This window comes from Labrus mixtus, chromosome 18 (genome assembly GCF_963584025.1).
Source record: "Labrus mixtus chromosome 18, fLabMix1.1, whole genome shotgun sequence".
NCBI lineage: Eukaryota > Metazoa > Chordata > Actinopteri > Labriformes > Labridae > Labrus > Labrus mixtus.
In genome coordinates this window covers 256,017-273,724 of record NC_083629.1, presented here as the reverse complement: position 1 = coordinate 273,724, position 17,708 = coordinate 256,017, and the positions used below count along the sequence as shown (strand labels likewise).

Genomic DNA, 17,708 nt, shown 5'->3' with positions numbered 1-17,708 from the left:
TAGAAGAAGAAGAAAAATAAAGGAAAAGAGGACTGTTTTTACTCTGGCACTACTGTCATCTCTTTTCCTCACATCGTAACTAAACGTGGCTCGACCCGGTTTCTTTAAAGAACCGGTTTGTTGGACGTAACCAAGCTGTATACTTCTTCGTCAGATCCTTATCAAAGATCCAGGACGTTTCGTGTGGTGTGGGACAAGTTACATACAGGTAAAATGACACAAACTGGTGGTTCAGCAACTCCAGTTATATTAGCCTACTTCTTAAGCCCTCAATCTAATACGCACAACAGTTATGTCGTGACTCGTGAACACAAATTAGTTTTTCAGATGTTGAATTCTATGTCAGACTACGGGTGCCCATAAGTAGGCTATAGGCTATGTTTTCTTCGATAGCTGTAGGTTCCCATCACCAAAGTAGGTCCGTGTCAGGGGCATAGACTCTATGTTAACATGTTAGTCTCCAACAATGTTGACTTACCACTGAATTCTCCCCACCCATGTTTTTGAACATGTTTGACACTGAATTAAAATAATTGTCATTATTCCTCCTAAAATATTTATCATATGTCTTTAATAACTAGAGTTAAATGTTTTCTTTTGGTCAAGTGTCACAGGTTCACATGTATTCACATGCAGTCAGGATGTGTCGTGAAGCATTTACTGCTCACTGCTCATTAGTGTTACTGAGGAAACCCGTTAACTACACGCCTCAACTTCATAACGTCAAGCTCGCTGCAAAAACACAGCGCAGGTTATTTCTTGGGACTTCAAAATAAAAGCATTTTATGTCAATACCAAAATATCACGGAATCGTAACCACAAAGAGGTTAATTCACATATATGACTTTAAATAATGTCAATAGTATGTTCGAATATTTCATACATTAACCGATTTAACTAGATAAAAAATAGCACAGTATTGTGATAGATTTTAAACAAATCACAACCTCTATGGTCAATCATGTAAACAGTTTGACATTTTCTAAAACTATTTTCTGAGCCTGCATTCATGGAATTGAAAATGGCATGTCTGAAATGGACCATCTGACAAAAAACTATAGCTTCTAACTGTGCTTAAAATGTAACATGTATCTCCATATGCTGAATGTTTTGAAACATTTCTTGATGAACATACAAATCTTTCTTAATGTTTAATTCGTCAAATGATTCAGTGCCAAATATTTTGAAGGAACCTATTATTTGTATCAGCATCTGTAGACAGTCAACAGCTGACTGTCATATCAAATACTGATTGTACAGTAGTTAATGACCAAGCCCTGTAACTCAACTTTATCTCAGCAATGGTGCCGCTCAGTTGGGATGACGTTTACATTTTATTCGTCTAACATTTTGTTTTTTGCCATTTTAGCAAAGTAATGGGCACCACGGAGAAGCAATTTCACCTGAACACACCACTGGTTGAAAGTGTCTGCATGTCCAAACTAGTAGGAACAACTGTTTACTTAAAGATGGAAAATTCCCAGCCCTCTGGCTCCTTTAAAATCCGTGGTATTGGACATCTCTGCCAGCAGGTAGGAATCCTGAGTCCATTGCTGGTGCATGGAAACTTTTTTTCTTGACTGTGGTGTTATTAGCAGTGAACCTTACTTAAGACTGTCATTTCTATTTTTTTTTTTTTTTTTAGGTTGCTGGAGAATTAAAAGGAGTTGTCTGCTCTTCAGGTGACATCCCTTTTTTCAGCAGCTTCTTATGTCTACAAATTCAGAAGCATCAAGTGATTTTTTTTAACGTATGTACAATTTTTTTAAGGTGGAAATGCAGGTATGGCTGCAGCCTACGTAGCCCGGAAAATGGGTGTACCAGCCACCATTGTGGTTCCTTCCTCTTCTCCGCAGCTGGTTGTTCAGAGACTCCAGGATCAGGGTGCTACAGTCAAGATTACAGGCAAGGTAAAGAATTGTATTAAATATATGTACTAGAGGTGGGTGGAAAAGATGGATACAGCATAGTATCGCAATATTTTGTGTGGCGATATTTTACCGTCTCATGGCGGGCAAGTATGGATATTTTTAATATGATATTTTTGATTTTTTAATTTTTAACTGCTGAAGGTTTTGCAAAATTCATTTTGAACAAGTTGCACTGGAAGTCAATGTGAGGACTGGGGTTGGTTCATGTGGGTGCTGCAAATAGAATGAATGGGAGAGAAGGTGTGGGAAGGCGGGGAGGGTTAATGGGTTGAGTTGGTTTTGGGGAAAATGTTTAGTCTACTAGTTATGTCATAGGCCTAGCGATGATGTATTGTCAGGTCTAATATGTGTCGTTTACATGCACAAAAGTATGCAGATCGGTCCGGCACACTTAAAGATTTGCCGCTGTAAAAACAGAATCTTCAGTCATAAAGCCTTCATCGTTAAGCGGCTTTATAGTTGTATGATAAACTGATAAATACATTGGTTGAAAGAAGTCTTGATTAGTTGAATTTAAGCTTTTGAATAAATACACATTTTAATTTGCCCTATGGAGAAGAGTATAAATAAATACTTTAATTTGCCTTAATGTGGAGAAGAGTATAAATAAATACTTTAATTTGCCTTAATGTGGAGAAGAGTATAAATAAATACTTTAATTTGCCTTAATGTGGAGAAGAGTATAAATAAATTTAATTTGCCCTAATGTGGAGAAGAGAATAAATAAATACTTTAATTTGCCTTAATGTGGAGAAGAGAATAAATAAATACTTTAATTTGCCTTAATGTGGAGAAGAGTATAAATAAATACTTTAATTTGCCTTAATGTGGAGAAGAGAATAAATACATTTAATTTGCCTTTATGTGGAGAAGAGTATAAATAAATACTTTAATTTGCCTTAATGTGGAGAAGAGTATAAATAAATACTTTAATTTGCCTTAATGTGGAGAAGAGTATAAATAAATTTAATTTGCCCTAATGTGGAGAAGAGAATAAATAAATACTTTAATTTGCCTTAATGTGGAGAAGAGAATAAATACATTTAATTTGCCTTTATGTGGAGAAGAGTATAAATAAATACTTTAATTTGCCTTAATGTGGAGAAGAGAATAAATAAATACTTTAATTTGCCTTAATGTGGAGAAGAGAATAAATAAATACTTTAATTTGCCTTAATGTGGAGAAGAGAATAAATAAATACTTTAATTTGCCTTAATGTGGAGAAGAGAATAAATACATTTAATTTGCCTTTATGTGGAGAAGAGTATAAATAAATACTTTAATTTGCCTTAATGTGGAGAAGAGAATAAATAAATACTTTAATTTGCCTTAATGTGGAGAAGAGTATAAATAAATTTAATTTGCCTTAATGTGGAGAAGAGTATAAATAAATACTTTAATTTGCCTTAATGTGGAGAAGAGAATAAATAAATACTTTAATTTGCCTTAATGTGGAGAAGAGAATAAATACATTTAATTTGCCTTTATGTGGAGAAGAGTATAAATAAATTTAATTTGCCCTAATGTGGAGAAGAGAATAAATAAATACTTTAATTTGCCTTAATGTGGAGAAGAGTATAAATAAATACTTTAATTTGCCTTAATGTGGAGAAGAGAATAAATAAATACTTTAATTTGCCTTAATGTGGAGAAGAGAATAAATAAATACTTTAATTTGCCTTAATGTGGAGAAGAGTATAAATAAATACTTTAATTTGCCTTAATGTGGAGAAGAGAATAAATACATTTAATTTGCCTTTATGTGGAGAAGAGTATAAATAAATACTTTAATTTGCCTTAATGTGGAGAAGAGAATAAATAAATACTTTAATTTGCCTTAATGTGGAGAAGAGTATAAATAAATACTTTAATTTGCCTTAATGTGGAGAAGAGTATAAATAAATACTTTAATTTGCCTTAATGTGGAGAAGAGTATAAATAAATACTTTAATTTGCCTTAATGTGGAGAAGAGAATAAATAAATACTTTAATTTGCCTTAATGTGGAGAAGAGAATAAATAAATACTTTAATTTGCCTTAATGTGGAGAAGAGAATAAATACATTTAATTTGCCTTAATGTGGAGAAGAGTATAAATAAATACTTTAATTTGCCTTAATGTGGAGAAGAGAATAAATAAATACTTTAATTTGCCTTAATGTGGAGAAGAGTATAAATAAATACTTTAATTTGCCTTAATGTGGAGAAGAGTATAAATAAATACTTTAATTTTGCCTTTAATTTGCCTTAATGTGGAGAAGAGAATAAATAAATACTTTAATTTGCCTTAATGTGGAGAAGAGAATAAATAAATACTTTAATTTGCCTTAATGTGGAGAAGAGTATAAATAAATACTTTAATTTGCCTTAATGTGGAGAAGAGAATAAATAAATACTTTAATTTGCCTTAATGTGGAGAAGAGAATAAATAAATACTTTAATTTGCCTTAATGTGGAGAAGAGTATAATTACATTTAATTTGCCTTAATGTGGAGAAGAGTATAATTAAATACTTTAATTTGCCTTAATGTGGAGAAGAGTATAATTACATTTAATTTGCCTTAATGTGGAGAAGAGTATTAATAAATACTTTAATTTGCCTTAATGTGGAGAAGAGTATAATTACATTTAATTTGCCTTAATGTGGAGAAGAGTATAAATAAATACTTTAATTTGCCTTAATGTGGAGAAGAGAATAAATAAATACTTTAATTTGCCCTAATGTGGAGAAGAGTATAATTACATTTAATTTGCCTTAATGTGGAGAAGAGAATAAATACATTTAATTTGCCTTAATGTGGAGAAGAGTATAAATAAATACTTTAATTTGCCTTAATGTGGAGAAGAGAATAAATACATTTAATTTGCCTTAATGTGGAGAAGAGTATAATTAAATTTAATTTGCCTTAATGTGGAGAAGAGAATAAATAAATACTTTAATTTGCCTTAATGTGGAGAAGAGAATAAATACATTTAATTTGCCTTAATGTGGAGAAGAGTATAATTAAATTTAATTTGCCTTAATGTGGAGAAGAGAATAAATAAATACTTTAATTTGCCTTAATGTGGAGAAGAGAATAAATAAATACTTTAATTTGCCTTAATGTGGAGAAGAGTATAAATAAATACTTTAATTTGCCCTAATGTGGAGAAGAGTTTAAATAAATACTTTAATTTGCCCTAATGTGGAGAAGAGTATAAATAAATACTTTAATTTGCCCTAATGTGGAGAAGAGTTTAAATAAATACTTTAATTTGCCCTAATGTGGAGAAGAGTATAAATAAATACTTTAATTTGCCCTAATGTGGAGAAGAGAATAAATAAATACTTTAATTTGCCTTAATGTAGAGAAGAGTATAAATAAATACTTTAATTTGCCTTAATGTGGAGAAGAGAATAAATAAATCCTTTAATTTGCCTTAATGTGGAGAAGAGAATAAATAAATACTTTAATTTGCCTTAATGTGGAGAAGAGAATAAATAAATACTTTAATTTGCCTTAATGTGGAGAAGAGTATAATTACATTTAATTTGCCTTAATGTGGAGAAGAGTATAAATAAATACTTTAATTTGCCTTAATGTGGAGAAGAGTATAATTACATTTAATTTGCCTTAATGTGGAGAAGAGAATAAATAAATACTTTAATTTGCCTTAATGTTGAGAAGAGTATAAATAAATACTTTAATTTGCCTTAATGTGGAGAAGAGTATAAATAAATACTTTAATTTGCCTTAATGTGGAGAAGAGTATAAATAAATACTTTAATTTGCCTTAATGTGGAGAAGAGTATAAATAAATACTTTAATTTGCCTTAATGTGGAGAAGAGTATAAATAAATACTTTAATTTTGCCTTTAATTTGCCTTAATGTGGAGAAGAGAATAAATAAATACTTTAATTTGCCCTAATGTGGAGAAGAGTTTAAATAAATACTTTAATTTGCCCTAATGTGGAGAAGAGTATAAATAAATACTTTAATTTGCCTTAATGTGGAGAAGAGAATAAATAAATACTTTAATTTGCCTTAATGTGGAGAAGAGTATAAATAAATACTTTAATTTGCCCTAATGTGGAGAAGAGTATAAATAAATACTTTAATTTGCCCTAATGTGGAGAAGAGAATAAATAAATACTTTAATTTGCCTTAATGTGGAGAAGAGAATAAATAAATACTTTAATTTGCCTTAATGTGGAGAAGAGTATAAATAAATACTTTAATTTGCCTTAATGTGGAGAAGAGTATAAATAAATACTTTAATTTTGCCTTTAATTTGCCTTAATGTGGAGAAGAGAATAAATAAATACTTTAATTTGCCTTAATGTGGAGAAGAGAATAAATAAATACTTTAATTTGCCTTAATGTGGAGAAGAGTATAAATAAATACTTTAATTTGCCTTAATGTGGAGAAGAGAATAAATAAATACTTTAATTTGCCTTAATGTGGAGAAGAGTATAAATAAATACTTTAATTTGCCTTAATGTGGAGAAGAGTATAAATAAATACTTTAATTTTGCCTTTAATTTGCCTTAATGTGGAGAAGAGAATAAATAAATACTTTAATTTGCCTTAATGTGGAGAAGAGTATAAATAAATACTTTAATTTGCCTTAATGTGGAGAAGAGTATAAATAAATACTTTAATTTGCCTTAATGTGGAGAAGAGTATAAATAAATACTTTAATTTGCCTTAATGTGGAGAAGAGTATAAATAAATACTTTAATTTGCCTTAATGTGGAGAAGAGTATAAATAAATACTTTAATTTGCCTTAATGTGGAGAAGAGTATAAATAAATTTAATTTGCCCTAATGTGGAGAAGAGAATAAATAAATACTTTAATTTGCCTTAATGTGGAGAAGAGAATAAATAAATACTTTAATTTGCCTTAATGTGGAGAAGAGAATAAATAAATACTTTAATTTGCCCTAATGTGGAGAAGAGTATAATTACATTTAATTTGCCTTAATGTGGAGAAGAGAATAAATACATTTAATTTGCCTTAATGTGGAGAAGAGTATAAATAAATACTTTAATTTGCCTTAATGTGGAGAAGAGTATAATTAAATTTAATTTGCCTTAATGTGGAGAAGAGAATAAATAAATACTTTAATTTGCCTTAATGTGGAGAAGAGAATAAATACATTTAATTTGCCTTAATGTGGAGAAGAGTATAATTAAATTTAATTTGCCTTAATGTGGAGAAGAGAATAAATACATTTAATTTGCCTTAATGTGGAGAAGAGTATAATTAAATTTAATTTGCCTTAATGTGGAGAAGAGAATAAATAAATACTTTAATTTGCCTTAATGTGGAGAAGAGAATAAATAAATACTTTAATTTGCCCTAATGTGGAGAAGAGTTTAAATAAATACTTTAATTTGCCCTAATGTGGAGAAGAGTATAAATAAATACTTTAATTTGCCTTAATGTGGAGAAGAGAATAAATAAATACTTTAATTTGCCTTAATGTGGAGAAGAGTATAAATAAATACTTTAATTTGCCCTAATGTGGAGAAGAGTATAAATAAATACTTTAATTTGCCCTAATGTGGAGAAGAGAATAAATAAATACTTTAATTTGCCTTAATGTGGAGAAGAGAATAAATAAATACTTTAATTTGCCTTAATGTGGAGAAGAGTATAAATAAATACTTTAATTTGCCTTAATGTGGAGAAGAGTATAAATAAATACTTTAATTTTGCCTTTAATTTGCCTTAATGTGGAGAAGAGAATAAATAAATACTTTAATTTGCCTTAATGTGGAGAAGAGAATAAATAAATACTTTAATTTGCCTTAATGTGGAGAAGAGTATAAATAAATACTTTAATTTGCCTTAATGTGGAGAAGAGAATAAATAAATACTTTAATTTGCCTTAATGTGGAGAAGAGTATAAATAAATACTTTAATTTGCCTTAATGTGGAGAAGAGTATAAATAAATACTTTAATTTTGCCTTTAATTTGCCTTAATGTGGAGAAGAGAATAAATAAATACTTTAATTTGCCTTAATGTGGAGAAGAGTATAAATAAATACTTTAATTTGCCTTAATGTGGAGAAGAGTATAAATAAATACTTTAATTTGCCTTAATGTGGAGAAGAGTATAAATAAATACTTTAATTTGCCTTAATGTGGAGAAGAGTATAAATAAATACTTTAATTTGCCTTAATGTGGAGAAGAGTATAAATAAATACTTTAATTTGCCTTAATGTGGAGAAGAGTATAAATAAATTTAATTTGCCCTAATGTGGAGAAGAGAATAAATAAATACTTTAATTTGCCTTAATGTGGAGAAGAGAATAAATAAATACTTTAATTTGCCTTAATGTGGAGAAGAGAATAAATAAATACTTTAATTTGCCCTAATGTGGAGAAGAGTATAATTACATTTAATTTGCCTTAATGTGGAGAAGAGAATAAATACATTTAATTTGCCTTAATGTGGAGAAGAGTATAAATAAATACTTTAATTTGCCTTAATGTGGAGAAGAGTATAATTAAATTTAATTTGCCTTAATGTGGAGAAGAGAATAAATAAATACTTTAATTTGCCTTAATGTGGAGAAGAGAATAAATACATTTAATTTGCCTTAATGTGGAGAAGAGTATAATTAAATTTAATTTGCCTTAATGTGGAGAAGAGAATAAATACATTTAATTTGCCTTAATGTGGAGAAGAGTATAATTAAATTTAATTTGCCTTAATGTGGAGAAGAGAATAAATAAATACTTTAATTTGCCTTAATGTGGAGAAGAGAATAAATAAATACTTTAATTTGCCCTAATGTGGAGAAGAGTTTAAATAAATACTTTAATTTGCCCTAATGTGGAGAAGAGTATAAATAAATACTTTAATTTGCCTTAATGTGGAGAAGAGAATAAATAAATACTTTAATTTGCCTTAATGTGGAGAAGAGTATAAATAAATACTTTAATTTGCCCTAATGTGGAGAAGAGTATAAATAAATACTTTAATTTGCCCTAATGTGGAGAAGAGAATAAATAAATACTTTAATTTGCCTTAATGTAGAGAAGAGTATAAATAAATACTTTAATTTGCCTTAATGTGGAGAAGAGAATAAATAAATACTTTAATTTGCCTTAATGTGGAGAAGAGAATAAATAAATACTTTAATTTGCTTTATTGTGGAGAAGAGAATAAATAAATCCTTTAATTTGCCTTAATGTGGAGAAGAGTATAAATAAATCCTTTAATTTGCCTTAATGTGGAGAAGAGAATAAATAAATCCTTTAATTTGCCTTAATGTGGAGAAGAGAATAATTACATTTAATTTGCCTTAATGTGGAGAAGAGAATAAATAAATACTTTAATTTGCCTTAATGTGGAGAAGAGAATAAATAAATACTTTAATTTGCCTTAATGTGGAGAAGAGTATAAATAAATACTTTAATTTGCCCTTGGGCTATGTGGAGAAGAGATAAAGTAAATATATGAATTTGCCTTGAAGTGTAGAAGAGAAAAAATAAATAAGGAAAATGTGTTTTCTGTTGTATTGAACCTGTCCCCTCATTACTTAATTTAAATAGCTTTAAAATAGAGGGGTCAAAAAAGACCGGTAGGGCTGTCACTGATAGATCTGAGTAAGTTTGCTTTAGTTTTTTTTTTTGGAAGGCGACTAATTGTACGCCTTAACAACCATAAGACAATAACATGGTTGATGAAATTCAGACTTTTGGAGCTGACAAGCTTTTTCTTTATTTTTTCAGTTTTTATTTTGTTGGATTAACTTTACTTTATATATGTAGGTTTGTTTTTCCCCCCTTACCAGAACCTTTCCTTCCCCTCTCCATACCTGTACTGTACACTCTACCATTTGTCAGCTGCTTCATAAGTGATTTAAATATAATATCATTGAATGTAAATGGCCTGAATAATATAGTTAAGAGGAAGATGGAGAGAGATAAAGGGGATTTTGTTTTCCTACAGGAAACTCATCTTAGAAGACAGGAACATGAGAAATTAAAGAAAACAACTAATAGTCAGGTATACTGTAGCTCATGTAGCTTAGCACGAAGAGGAGTAGCTATCATTAAATCACATGTAGGTTTTGAAAAGGAAAACTGCACTACAGATAAAGAAGGCAGATATGTGTTGGTAGTGGGGAAAATTGAGAGTGTAGATATTTCTTTTCTGAACGTTTACTATCCTCCAGATACAGGACCAGAGCTTATGAGTAAGCTAATAGATTTACTAATGACAAAGAGTAAGGATGTAGTTATAGTGGGAGGAGATCTTAAGATGATAATGAACACAAAGCTAGATTCCTCCAACGAAAAAAGTCACAGAGCAGAGAAAACTGCAAGTGTCCTGAGGAGAGCATGCTCAGAGATTGACTTAGTAGATAAATGGAGAACTCTCCACCCACATAAGAAAGAAAAAACATGTTTCTCAGGCAGACAGTCAGTCTATAATAGACAAGACTACTTTTTTATGTAAAACAGATGTAACTTTAGCTAAAATGAACCATTGGATCAATAAATAAGTCAGATCATGCTGCGGTTTCTCTTAAAATAACATTAAAAATCAGTAAACGTAAATCTCTTTGGAGAATGAATAATGCACTACTACAGGATAACACATTTGTAGTTAAAATACAGAAGGTGCTGACCGACTATGTAGATATACAGTTGCAATCAAAATTATTCAACCCCATTGCAAATTAAGTTTATTGGCTAAATTTACAAACTTTCTGCTGCTTGCAATGAACAAATCAAAAAGGCACAATTTACATAGCTCAACACAACTAATAATATCAGTGGTTTCTCTAAGTTCAACACAAAATGCCACTTTTAATGCCTGCTGCAGTCTCAAAATTATTCAACCCCTTTATGACAAGCATCTTTAGTACTTCGTAGAGCACTCTTTTGCTGTTATGACCTGCTGCAAACGTGATGCGTAGCCAGACACCAGCCTTTGGCAGTGTTCCTGAGGAATCTTAGCCCATTCCTCCTGGGCGATTTGCTCCAGTTCTCTAATATTCTTTGGTCTGCGTGCTGCAACTGCCTTCTTCATGTCCCACCAGAGATTTTCAATGGGATTCAAGTCAGGCGACTGTGATGGCCACTCCAGAATCTTCCAGGACTTCTTCTGAAACCAAGCCTTGGTGGACTTTGAGGTATGCTTGGGATCATTGTCCTGTTGGAAGGGCCAACGACGACCAACTTTCAACTTCCTCACTGATGGCATGACGTTTTCTCCTAGAATTTCCTGATATTTTATTGAATCCATCTTTCCCTCTACACGCTGAAGGTTGCCAGTGCCAGAGGAAGCAAAGCAGCCCCAGAGCATCACCGAGCCCCCGCCATGCTTCACTGTAGGCAGGGTGTTCTTCTCAGCGTATGCTTCATTCTTCCTTCTTCAGACATACCGCTGATCCATATGCCCAAAAAGTTCCACTTTGGTTTCATCGCTCCACAGAATAGAATCCCAAAACTTCAGTGGCTTATTTATATGGTTTTTAGTATATTGGAACTGGCTTTTTTTGTGCTTTTGGGTCAGTAGTGGTGTACGTCTTGGAGTTCGGGCATGGAGACCTTCAGCGTTTAGTATGCGCCTAACTGTGGAAACGGAAACCTCAGTGCCTGCTGCCACCATGTCTTGCTGCAGGTCTTTTGCAGTCACTCGAGGGTTTTTGATCACTTGCCTTCTCAGGAATCTGGTGGCAGCCATTGATAGCTTCCTCTTTCTGCCACGTCCAGGTAGTGTAGCCACAGTTCCTTTAGCTTTAAACTTGCGAACTATGCTTCCAACTGTATCTCTAGGAACATTCAGTGCCTTTGCTATCTTTTTGTATCCTTTTCCTTGTTTGTGCCAGACAATGATTTCTTCTCTTATCTTTTTGGACAATTCTCTTGATTTAGCCATGTTTCTCACATGCAACCAATTGTCACTGTCAACAAACTCCTTGTCAGACCAGGTATTTGATGTGTTTCAAGCACACCTGATGGAACTAATTGAGCCCTTGATTGGTTGCATCAGGTGTGCTTGAAACAACACTCAATTTGCAAATGTGTGCTTTTATGAGGGTTTCTATTCAGGGGGTTGGATAATTTTGACACTGCAGTATTCTTTAAAAAGTGTCACTTTGTGTTGAATATGGATATGTTGATATTTGCCAATAAACCTAATTTGCAATGGGGGTTGAATAATTTTGATTGCAACTGTAAATGACACAGAGTATATAGATCCAATCATATTGTGGGAAGGAGCCAAAGCTGTCATTAGGGGTCATATCATCTCTTACTCATCTGCAAAAAAAAGGAAGAAGAAACACATCAAAAAAAGTTATTAGAGGAACTAAAACATTTGGAGGTTAAACATAGAGAGACTGGTAGTATGGAAGATGAAATAAACTTAAGGATAAACGTCATAAATTAGATAAAGTACGAACAGTAGAGAGGTTTCTGAGGTTTACGCAACAAGAACGTTCTGATAGCGGACCAAAGTCCCTAAAGATTTTGGCCTTTAAACCTAAAAGACAAATAGAAAAAGGAAGTATAATGAAATTAACTACAGCTCAATCACAAATAATAACGGATAAAGAAGATATTGCAGAGGAGTTATTATTATGAATCTTTATATAAAAATGAAGTACAAGTAGATAGTGACCAAATTAAGAAATATTTGAGTAACATAAAACTACCAAGAGTACAACAGGAAAAAGCCAAGCTCTAAAAGATGAATATGAAATCAAATGGGACACAAAGAAAATAAAATATCTGGGCAAACATATTTGTAAGTTGTTAAAAGTAAATAGTGAATGTGTGTATTTCAGAGAAATCAGACCCTGATTTTAGGACAGATAGCATACTAAACAGCTGGGCGATTAAGGGACTAACAACATACTCTCAATTAATCACAAAAAATACAATAGATTCATTTGAAATGAAAGCTTCAAAACATGAGTTGGATATATATTTTTAAGTATTTACAAGTGAGAAGTTATCTTTCAAAACACATACAGGATGATACATTAACAAATGAGTTTGTGCAGCAGTTGTTCCAAAATAAAAAAATATAGCTAAAGGAAAGCTTTCAAATATAAATAAAATATTGCAAAAGCACACCATTGTAGATACTAATATAAAAGAAAGATGGGAAAAAGAACTACAAATCAATATCACAGCAGAAGACTGGAAGGACAGCTTGAGTAGAAACTTAAGAATAACGCCATCGAAATACTGGAGGGAGTTTGGTTGGAAAGTAAGCATGAGATGTTTTATCACACCATGCCAACACAGTAAATATTCCCCTCTAGCAGGTTCAGACTGTTGGAGAGGCAAACTATGCACATATTTTCTTTAAATGTTTTATTATCATTTTGGGAAGAGGTAAAGAAAGTTTTTATGTTAATCTTTGAGTTAAATACACACCTAGAGAGAGAAAATGATTTGGGCATTAACTTACCGAAGGTAATCAAAGCTGCTGATATTCCTCTTTTTAATATTTTGCGAGTGACGGCCATGAAGCAGATAACGAGAACATGGAAACAACAACATCCACCTAGACTTCAGTCATGGTCTTTAACGATTGAACAAACTTTACACAACGAAGAATGTATAAGACCTACATAAAATATATAAGATGTATCCAAAAAAAAAGACTTGATGGGCTGTACAAGTACATGACATCAAAAGATCAGTAGATGGGCAACACCCCCCCCCCCCCTTATTTTTAAATTATAATTATGAATATGATCTTTCTGTCTAATTTAGCTTTAAATCGAACTTCTGTTGTTTGTTTGTTTTTTTTTCCTTGTCCTGTCTTGTCTTTGTTTTGTTTTTTATCTAAAATATAAAATAAAATAAAAAATGTTGCAATGCATTCTGAAGTCACTGTTGTGAATGAAAACTGTAAACGAACATTGCAATAAAGTGAAAAAAAAAGTTGCATTGTTAAGAATTGATGTTAAAGTTGAATTAGACTGAAATAGCAACAGTTCAGACTGTGAGGTGCATGCAGCCTTTGCAGGGCTGGACTTTGATCACAGTGTTGGTCCATCTGTGGGCTGGACTCACATTGTGTAGAAATATAAAGTGACATACTGAGAATGTTTTCTTATTTGACTTAACAGTTCTTGATTTAGTTTAGTGTAGTGGACATAATATGCAGTTAAAAAAGCTTAATAGAATGGTATTGCGGGGACAAAGGTGATTCCCACCCCTAGTATGTAATTTGTCAATTAGTAACATGGAAACAAGTCTAAGGAAGAAGGCACTGAGAGATGCCAGCCCATAAGAGTGTTCAGTACTTAGATTAAAAATAGTTTATTTTTATATAATAATAAAAAAAAATAATGATAATTGTTGACTTTGATTATGATATTTTTTTATAAAGCTGTTGATGTTATGGATTACTTTACACACTGTGCATTGCTGATTTGCACTGCCTGTCAGCACCTGTGTGTGATGGCACTGATGTTGTACTGACCTTTCTCAATCTATGCTTGTGTGGTACTAACTCTCGGATGTGACGCCTTGGACAAAGGAGCCTGCTAAATGAAATTGTAGAACTGTTTAGCTGAGAAAGCCAAATAAAATCTTCTTCTTCCTAGGTTTGGGATGATGCCAATGCAGAGGCACTAAGGCTGGCTAAAACTGAAGAATTAACTTATGTTCCTCCATTTGATCATCCTCTGCTCTGGTAGAAAAATTAATTCAGCTTCAAGTTTCCAGTTTTCTACCATGCAATGTTAATGGATAACAAAAACTAGCCAACAATATACAATTGTTAACAGGCACTCTCTTTCTGGATCTCCTTACTTTGAACAAAATCCCAGGCAGGGCCACGCCAGTATGATCACAGAGGTTGCTGTCTCTCTTGGTCCGAATATGAAGCCTGGAGCTGTGCTTGTATCTGTGGGGGGAGGCGGCCTTCTCTGTGGAGTGATCCAGGGCCTGAAGGATGTAGGCTGGACAGATGTGCCAATCATCGCCATGGAAACTGAGGGGGCAGACTGTTTCAATGCTGCAGTGAAGGCGGGGAGGGTTATCACTCTGGATGACATCACTAGGTTAGTGGTTAACAGAGTTCAGAGGTTTTCTTTAGTGATGAATAAAACACTTTATCATCATGTGTCTCTCCACAGTGAAGCTAAATGTCTTGGAGCAAGAACTGTTTGCAAGAAGGCTTTTGAATACAGCCAATGCAGTGACTTTACAATCATTTCAGAGCTTGTAACTGACCAACAGGCTCTTCTGGCTGTCGAAACATTCCTAGGTTAGTGATTCAAAATGATAGCACAAGCCTGTAGAGTGAACCTAGCTTAAAGTTGTTGTTTGCCTCATGTTGTAGATGAGGAGCGTGTTTTGGTGGAGATGGCCTGTGGAGCAGCACTGGCAGCTGTCTACAGTGGACTTATTCAAAGACTACAGGGTGAAGGTAACTACTCCTGAGCCATCATCACCTTGAAACATGTTCAACCCAATATGTGTTGATTGAAAAACGACATTCTGTAGAATCAGTCTATTTCTTTAGAACCACTTGTTTTGTGCATCTTTGTTGTTTGGACAATATTTGAGACGTGTTGTAGACACATCACAACATAACTCATATGACACATTTTCTGGTTGACAATTCATTGCATACAAGTTTGAATTGGTCTTTTATTACATTACATTTATATTCCTATGCATTTATAGTAGTAGACATTTTCACCATTTCTTAAGGAATTGTTAAACAATTATATTATGAGTAAACCTACTGTACAATTACTCGTCTGATAAGGATATAAGTTATGTTGCGCCTTTCCTTTTTAGGTCTAAATATTTAGAAAGACGTTCAGAGGGCAATGTTATACAGAATGTTTTTCCAATAGGCAAGACCAGTAGGTGAACCTTTATCTGTGGGGAAGGTAAGGCCAGGGACTTAAGAGCACTATAACACATAAAGAAGTGCAGAGTAGAAAACACAACATTTCAAATTTGAGGTTATTTATATATAATTTATTTTGGCTTAATGTCATATTTCTTTATGTATTTTGGTTATTTTCATATTTAATCTTCTCTGTGATTGCTAATAGTTTGTTTGATGGATTTTGATGGATCTTTATCCCTTTGTCATGATGCTTTTGATGTATTGTGTAAAGCAATTGTCTTGTTGCTTAAATGTGCTATATAAATATGTTTGCCTGACCTTGCCTTTTTTAGGTCGGCTTCCAACTCCCTTGGGCTCCCTGCTTGTGATAGTGTGCGGTGGCAGCAGTATTGACATGAAGCAACTCACCCACCTCAAACTCAAACTGCAGACTTAAACTACTGTATTTGTGCAAATGTGTGTGTACAGCATTGTTTTGTGAGTGATTGGCCAATGCTGAATTGGCTGGAATGATCTTGTGAAGGTATTCATGCTTTTTCTTTTAATATTGGTCTTTAATTTTTAAGTTAAAGTATCAAAAAGAAATACATTTTCTTTGAAAACCAAAAATGCATTTCTTCATGCACACCAAACTAACAGAATGCATTTACTGGGCTTCCCCTATGTTGCAGTTCACCTTTAAGAAATACATGGATCATTAACACAGAGTCTTGGGCTGCTTGAAATTCCCTTAATTTACCTGCTTTGTCTATCCTGAACACTTTTCCTTAACCCCATTGTGAAATGTTATGAAGTAAAAGAATTGTGTGGTGGAAGATCTATGCACATTGTGGTACTCAGGAAATCTGACTGCACTTATACTGGTCGGATGTTACTAATCTCGTGTGTCTGCTGTATAAAAACTGCAATCTATTGCTGATGGATTACATATGGTGTACATATATAAGCCAACTTTTTTCTGACCTTAATTAATGCAAAAAAATATGGCCAATTGGGTAAGAAATATGACCTCATTAAGATGCTACAGTGTATGAACCAGAGAGCACCTCAGGACGAGATATTGGAACACTTGGCAGAGTTCAGAAACCTAAATGCTAAATCTAAACTACTGTTGCTTTTCGTTAGAAAAAGATTGATTTTATTTCTAAACATTTTAATCACTTTTACCAGCTGCTGGGCAAGACACTAAGTTGCTCCCGCTGCTTGGCGGGGAGTGAATGTGTACAAATGGGAGAGGTTAATAAAGGTCTACACCTTACATAGTAGCTTCTGTAGTGTGTGAATGGGTAAATTTGACCTGCGACTAGAAAAGCGCTATACAAGCTCAAGTCCATTTAGGCTATCATTACACTTTATGTTGTAAGATTTTATTCTGTTTTGTTGAATCTGTTCTTTGTAATAAAATCATATTTTGTTCTTTCTTATTGCATCTTGTTATTTTGTATTCATATTTTGGTATACACTTGTTCTGTTACATTTATAAGTAATGTGTAATACACTGTAAACTGCTAACAAAAACACCACATGGTTACAGATAAATATATTAATTTCTCTCTTTTGTAATGTGCAGAACAATGATTGCCTTCAGCCATGAGCCTTCATCAACATCATATGTTGAAGTGAGGTTGGAAGTTTGGGCTGCACTAATCTGATTGATCTGAAAGGTGTAATTGATACAAATACATTTTGAATGATTCATTGATTCACTGATTGAAGGTTGGAAATACTTTTTTAAAAGAAGTCGTCAAAGATAAAGTGAAATAGTTGACATTTTTTTTCTTTTTGAGTTTGTTAGCCTCAAGGCTGTGACTGGCTCTGGCCAGCTTATCAAACTCGGTCAAACCTTTTTCTGCACTATTTACAGGCAAAATTCAGATGATCAAAGTTAATGGGCAGGGAGAAGACCATGCTTGGCTGGCCACAAATGAGAAAAGC

General features: G+C 32.6%; 1 protein-coding gene across 1 annotated transcript; it reads left to right on the top strand.

Moving 5' to 3' along the window:
• sdsl (serine dehydratase-like) lies at positions 1-16,690 on the top strand. The gene is made up of 9 exons (XM_061063111.1): positions 1-208; positions 1,370-1,532; positions 1,646-1,682; positions 1,771-1,910; positions 14,512-14,600; positions 14,737-14,970; positions 15,046-15,176; positions 15,252-15,338; positions 16,106-16,690. Exons 2-9 carry the CDS (start codon positions 1,377-1,379, stop codon positions 16,207-16,209), a joined length of 978 nt encoding a protein of 325 aa, XP_060919094.1. The 5' UTR covers positions 1-208; positions 1,370-1,376; the 3' UTR covers positions 16,210-16,690.
• Positions 16,691-17,708: the final 1,018 nt, after the last annotated feature.

What these genes read in the sequence shown, in the direction of transcription:
- sdsl (XM_061063111.1), top strand. Translation starts at nt 1,377, where the DNA reads ATGGGCACCACGGAGAAGCAATTTCACCTGAACACACCACTGGTTGAA. An exon ending in TTGGACATCTCTGCCAGCAG is followed by an intron (nt 1,533 to 1,645) that starts GTAGGAATCCTG and finishes TTTTTTTTTTAG; the next exon opens with GTTGCTGGAGAATTAAAAGG. An exon ending in TCAAAGACTACAGGGTGAAG is followed by an intron (nt 15,339 to 16,105) that starts GTAACTACTCCT and finishes TGCCTTTTTTAG; the next exon opens with GTCGGCTTCCAACTCCCTTG.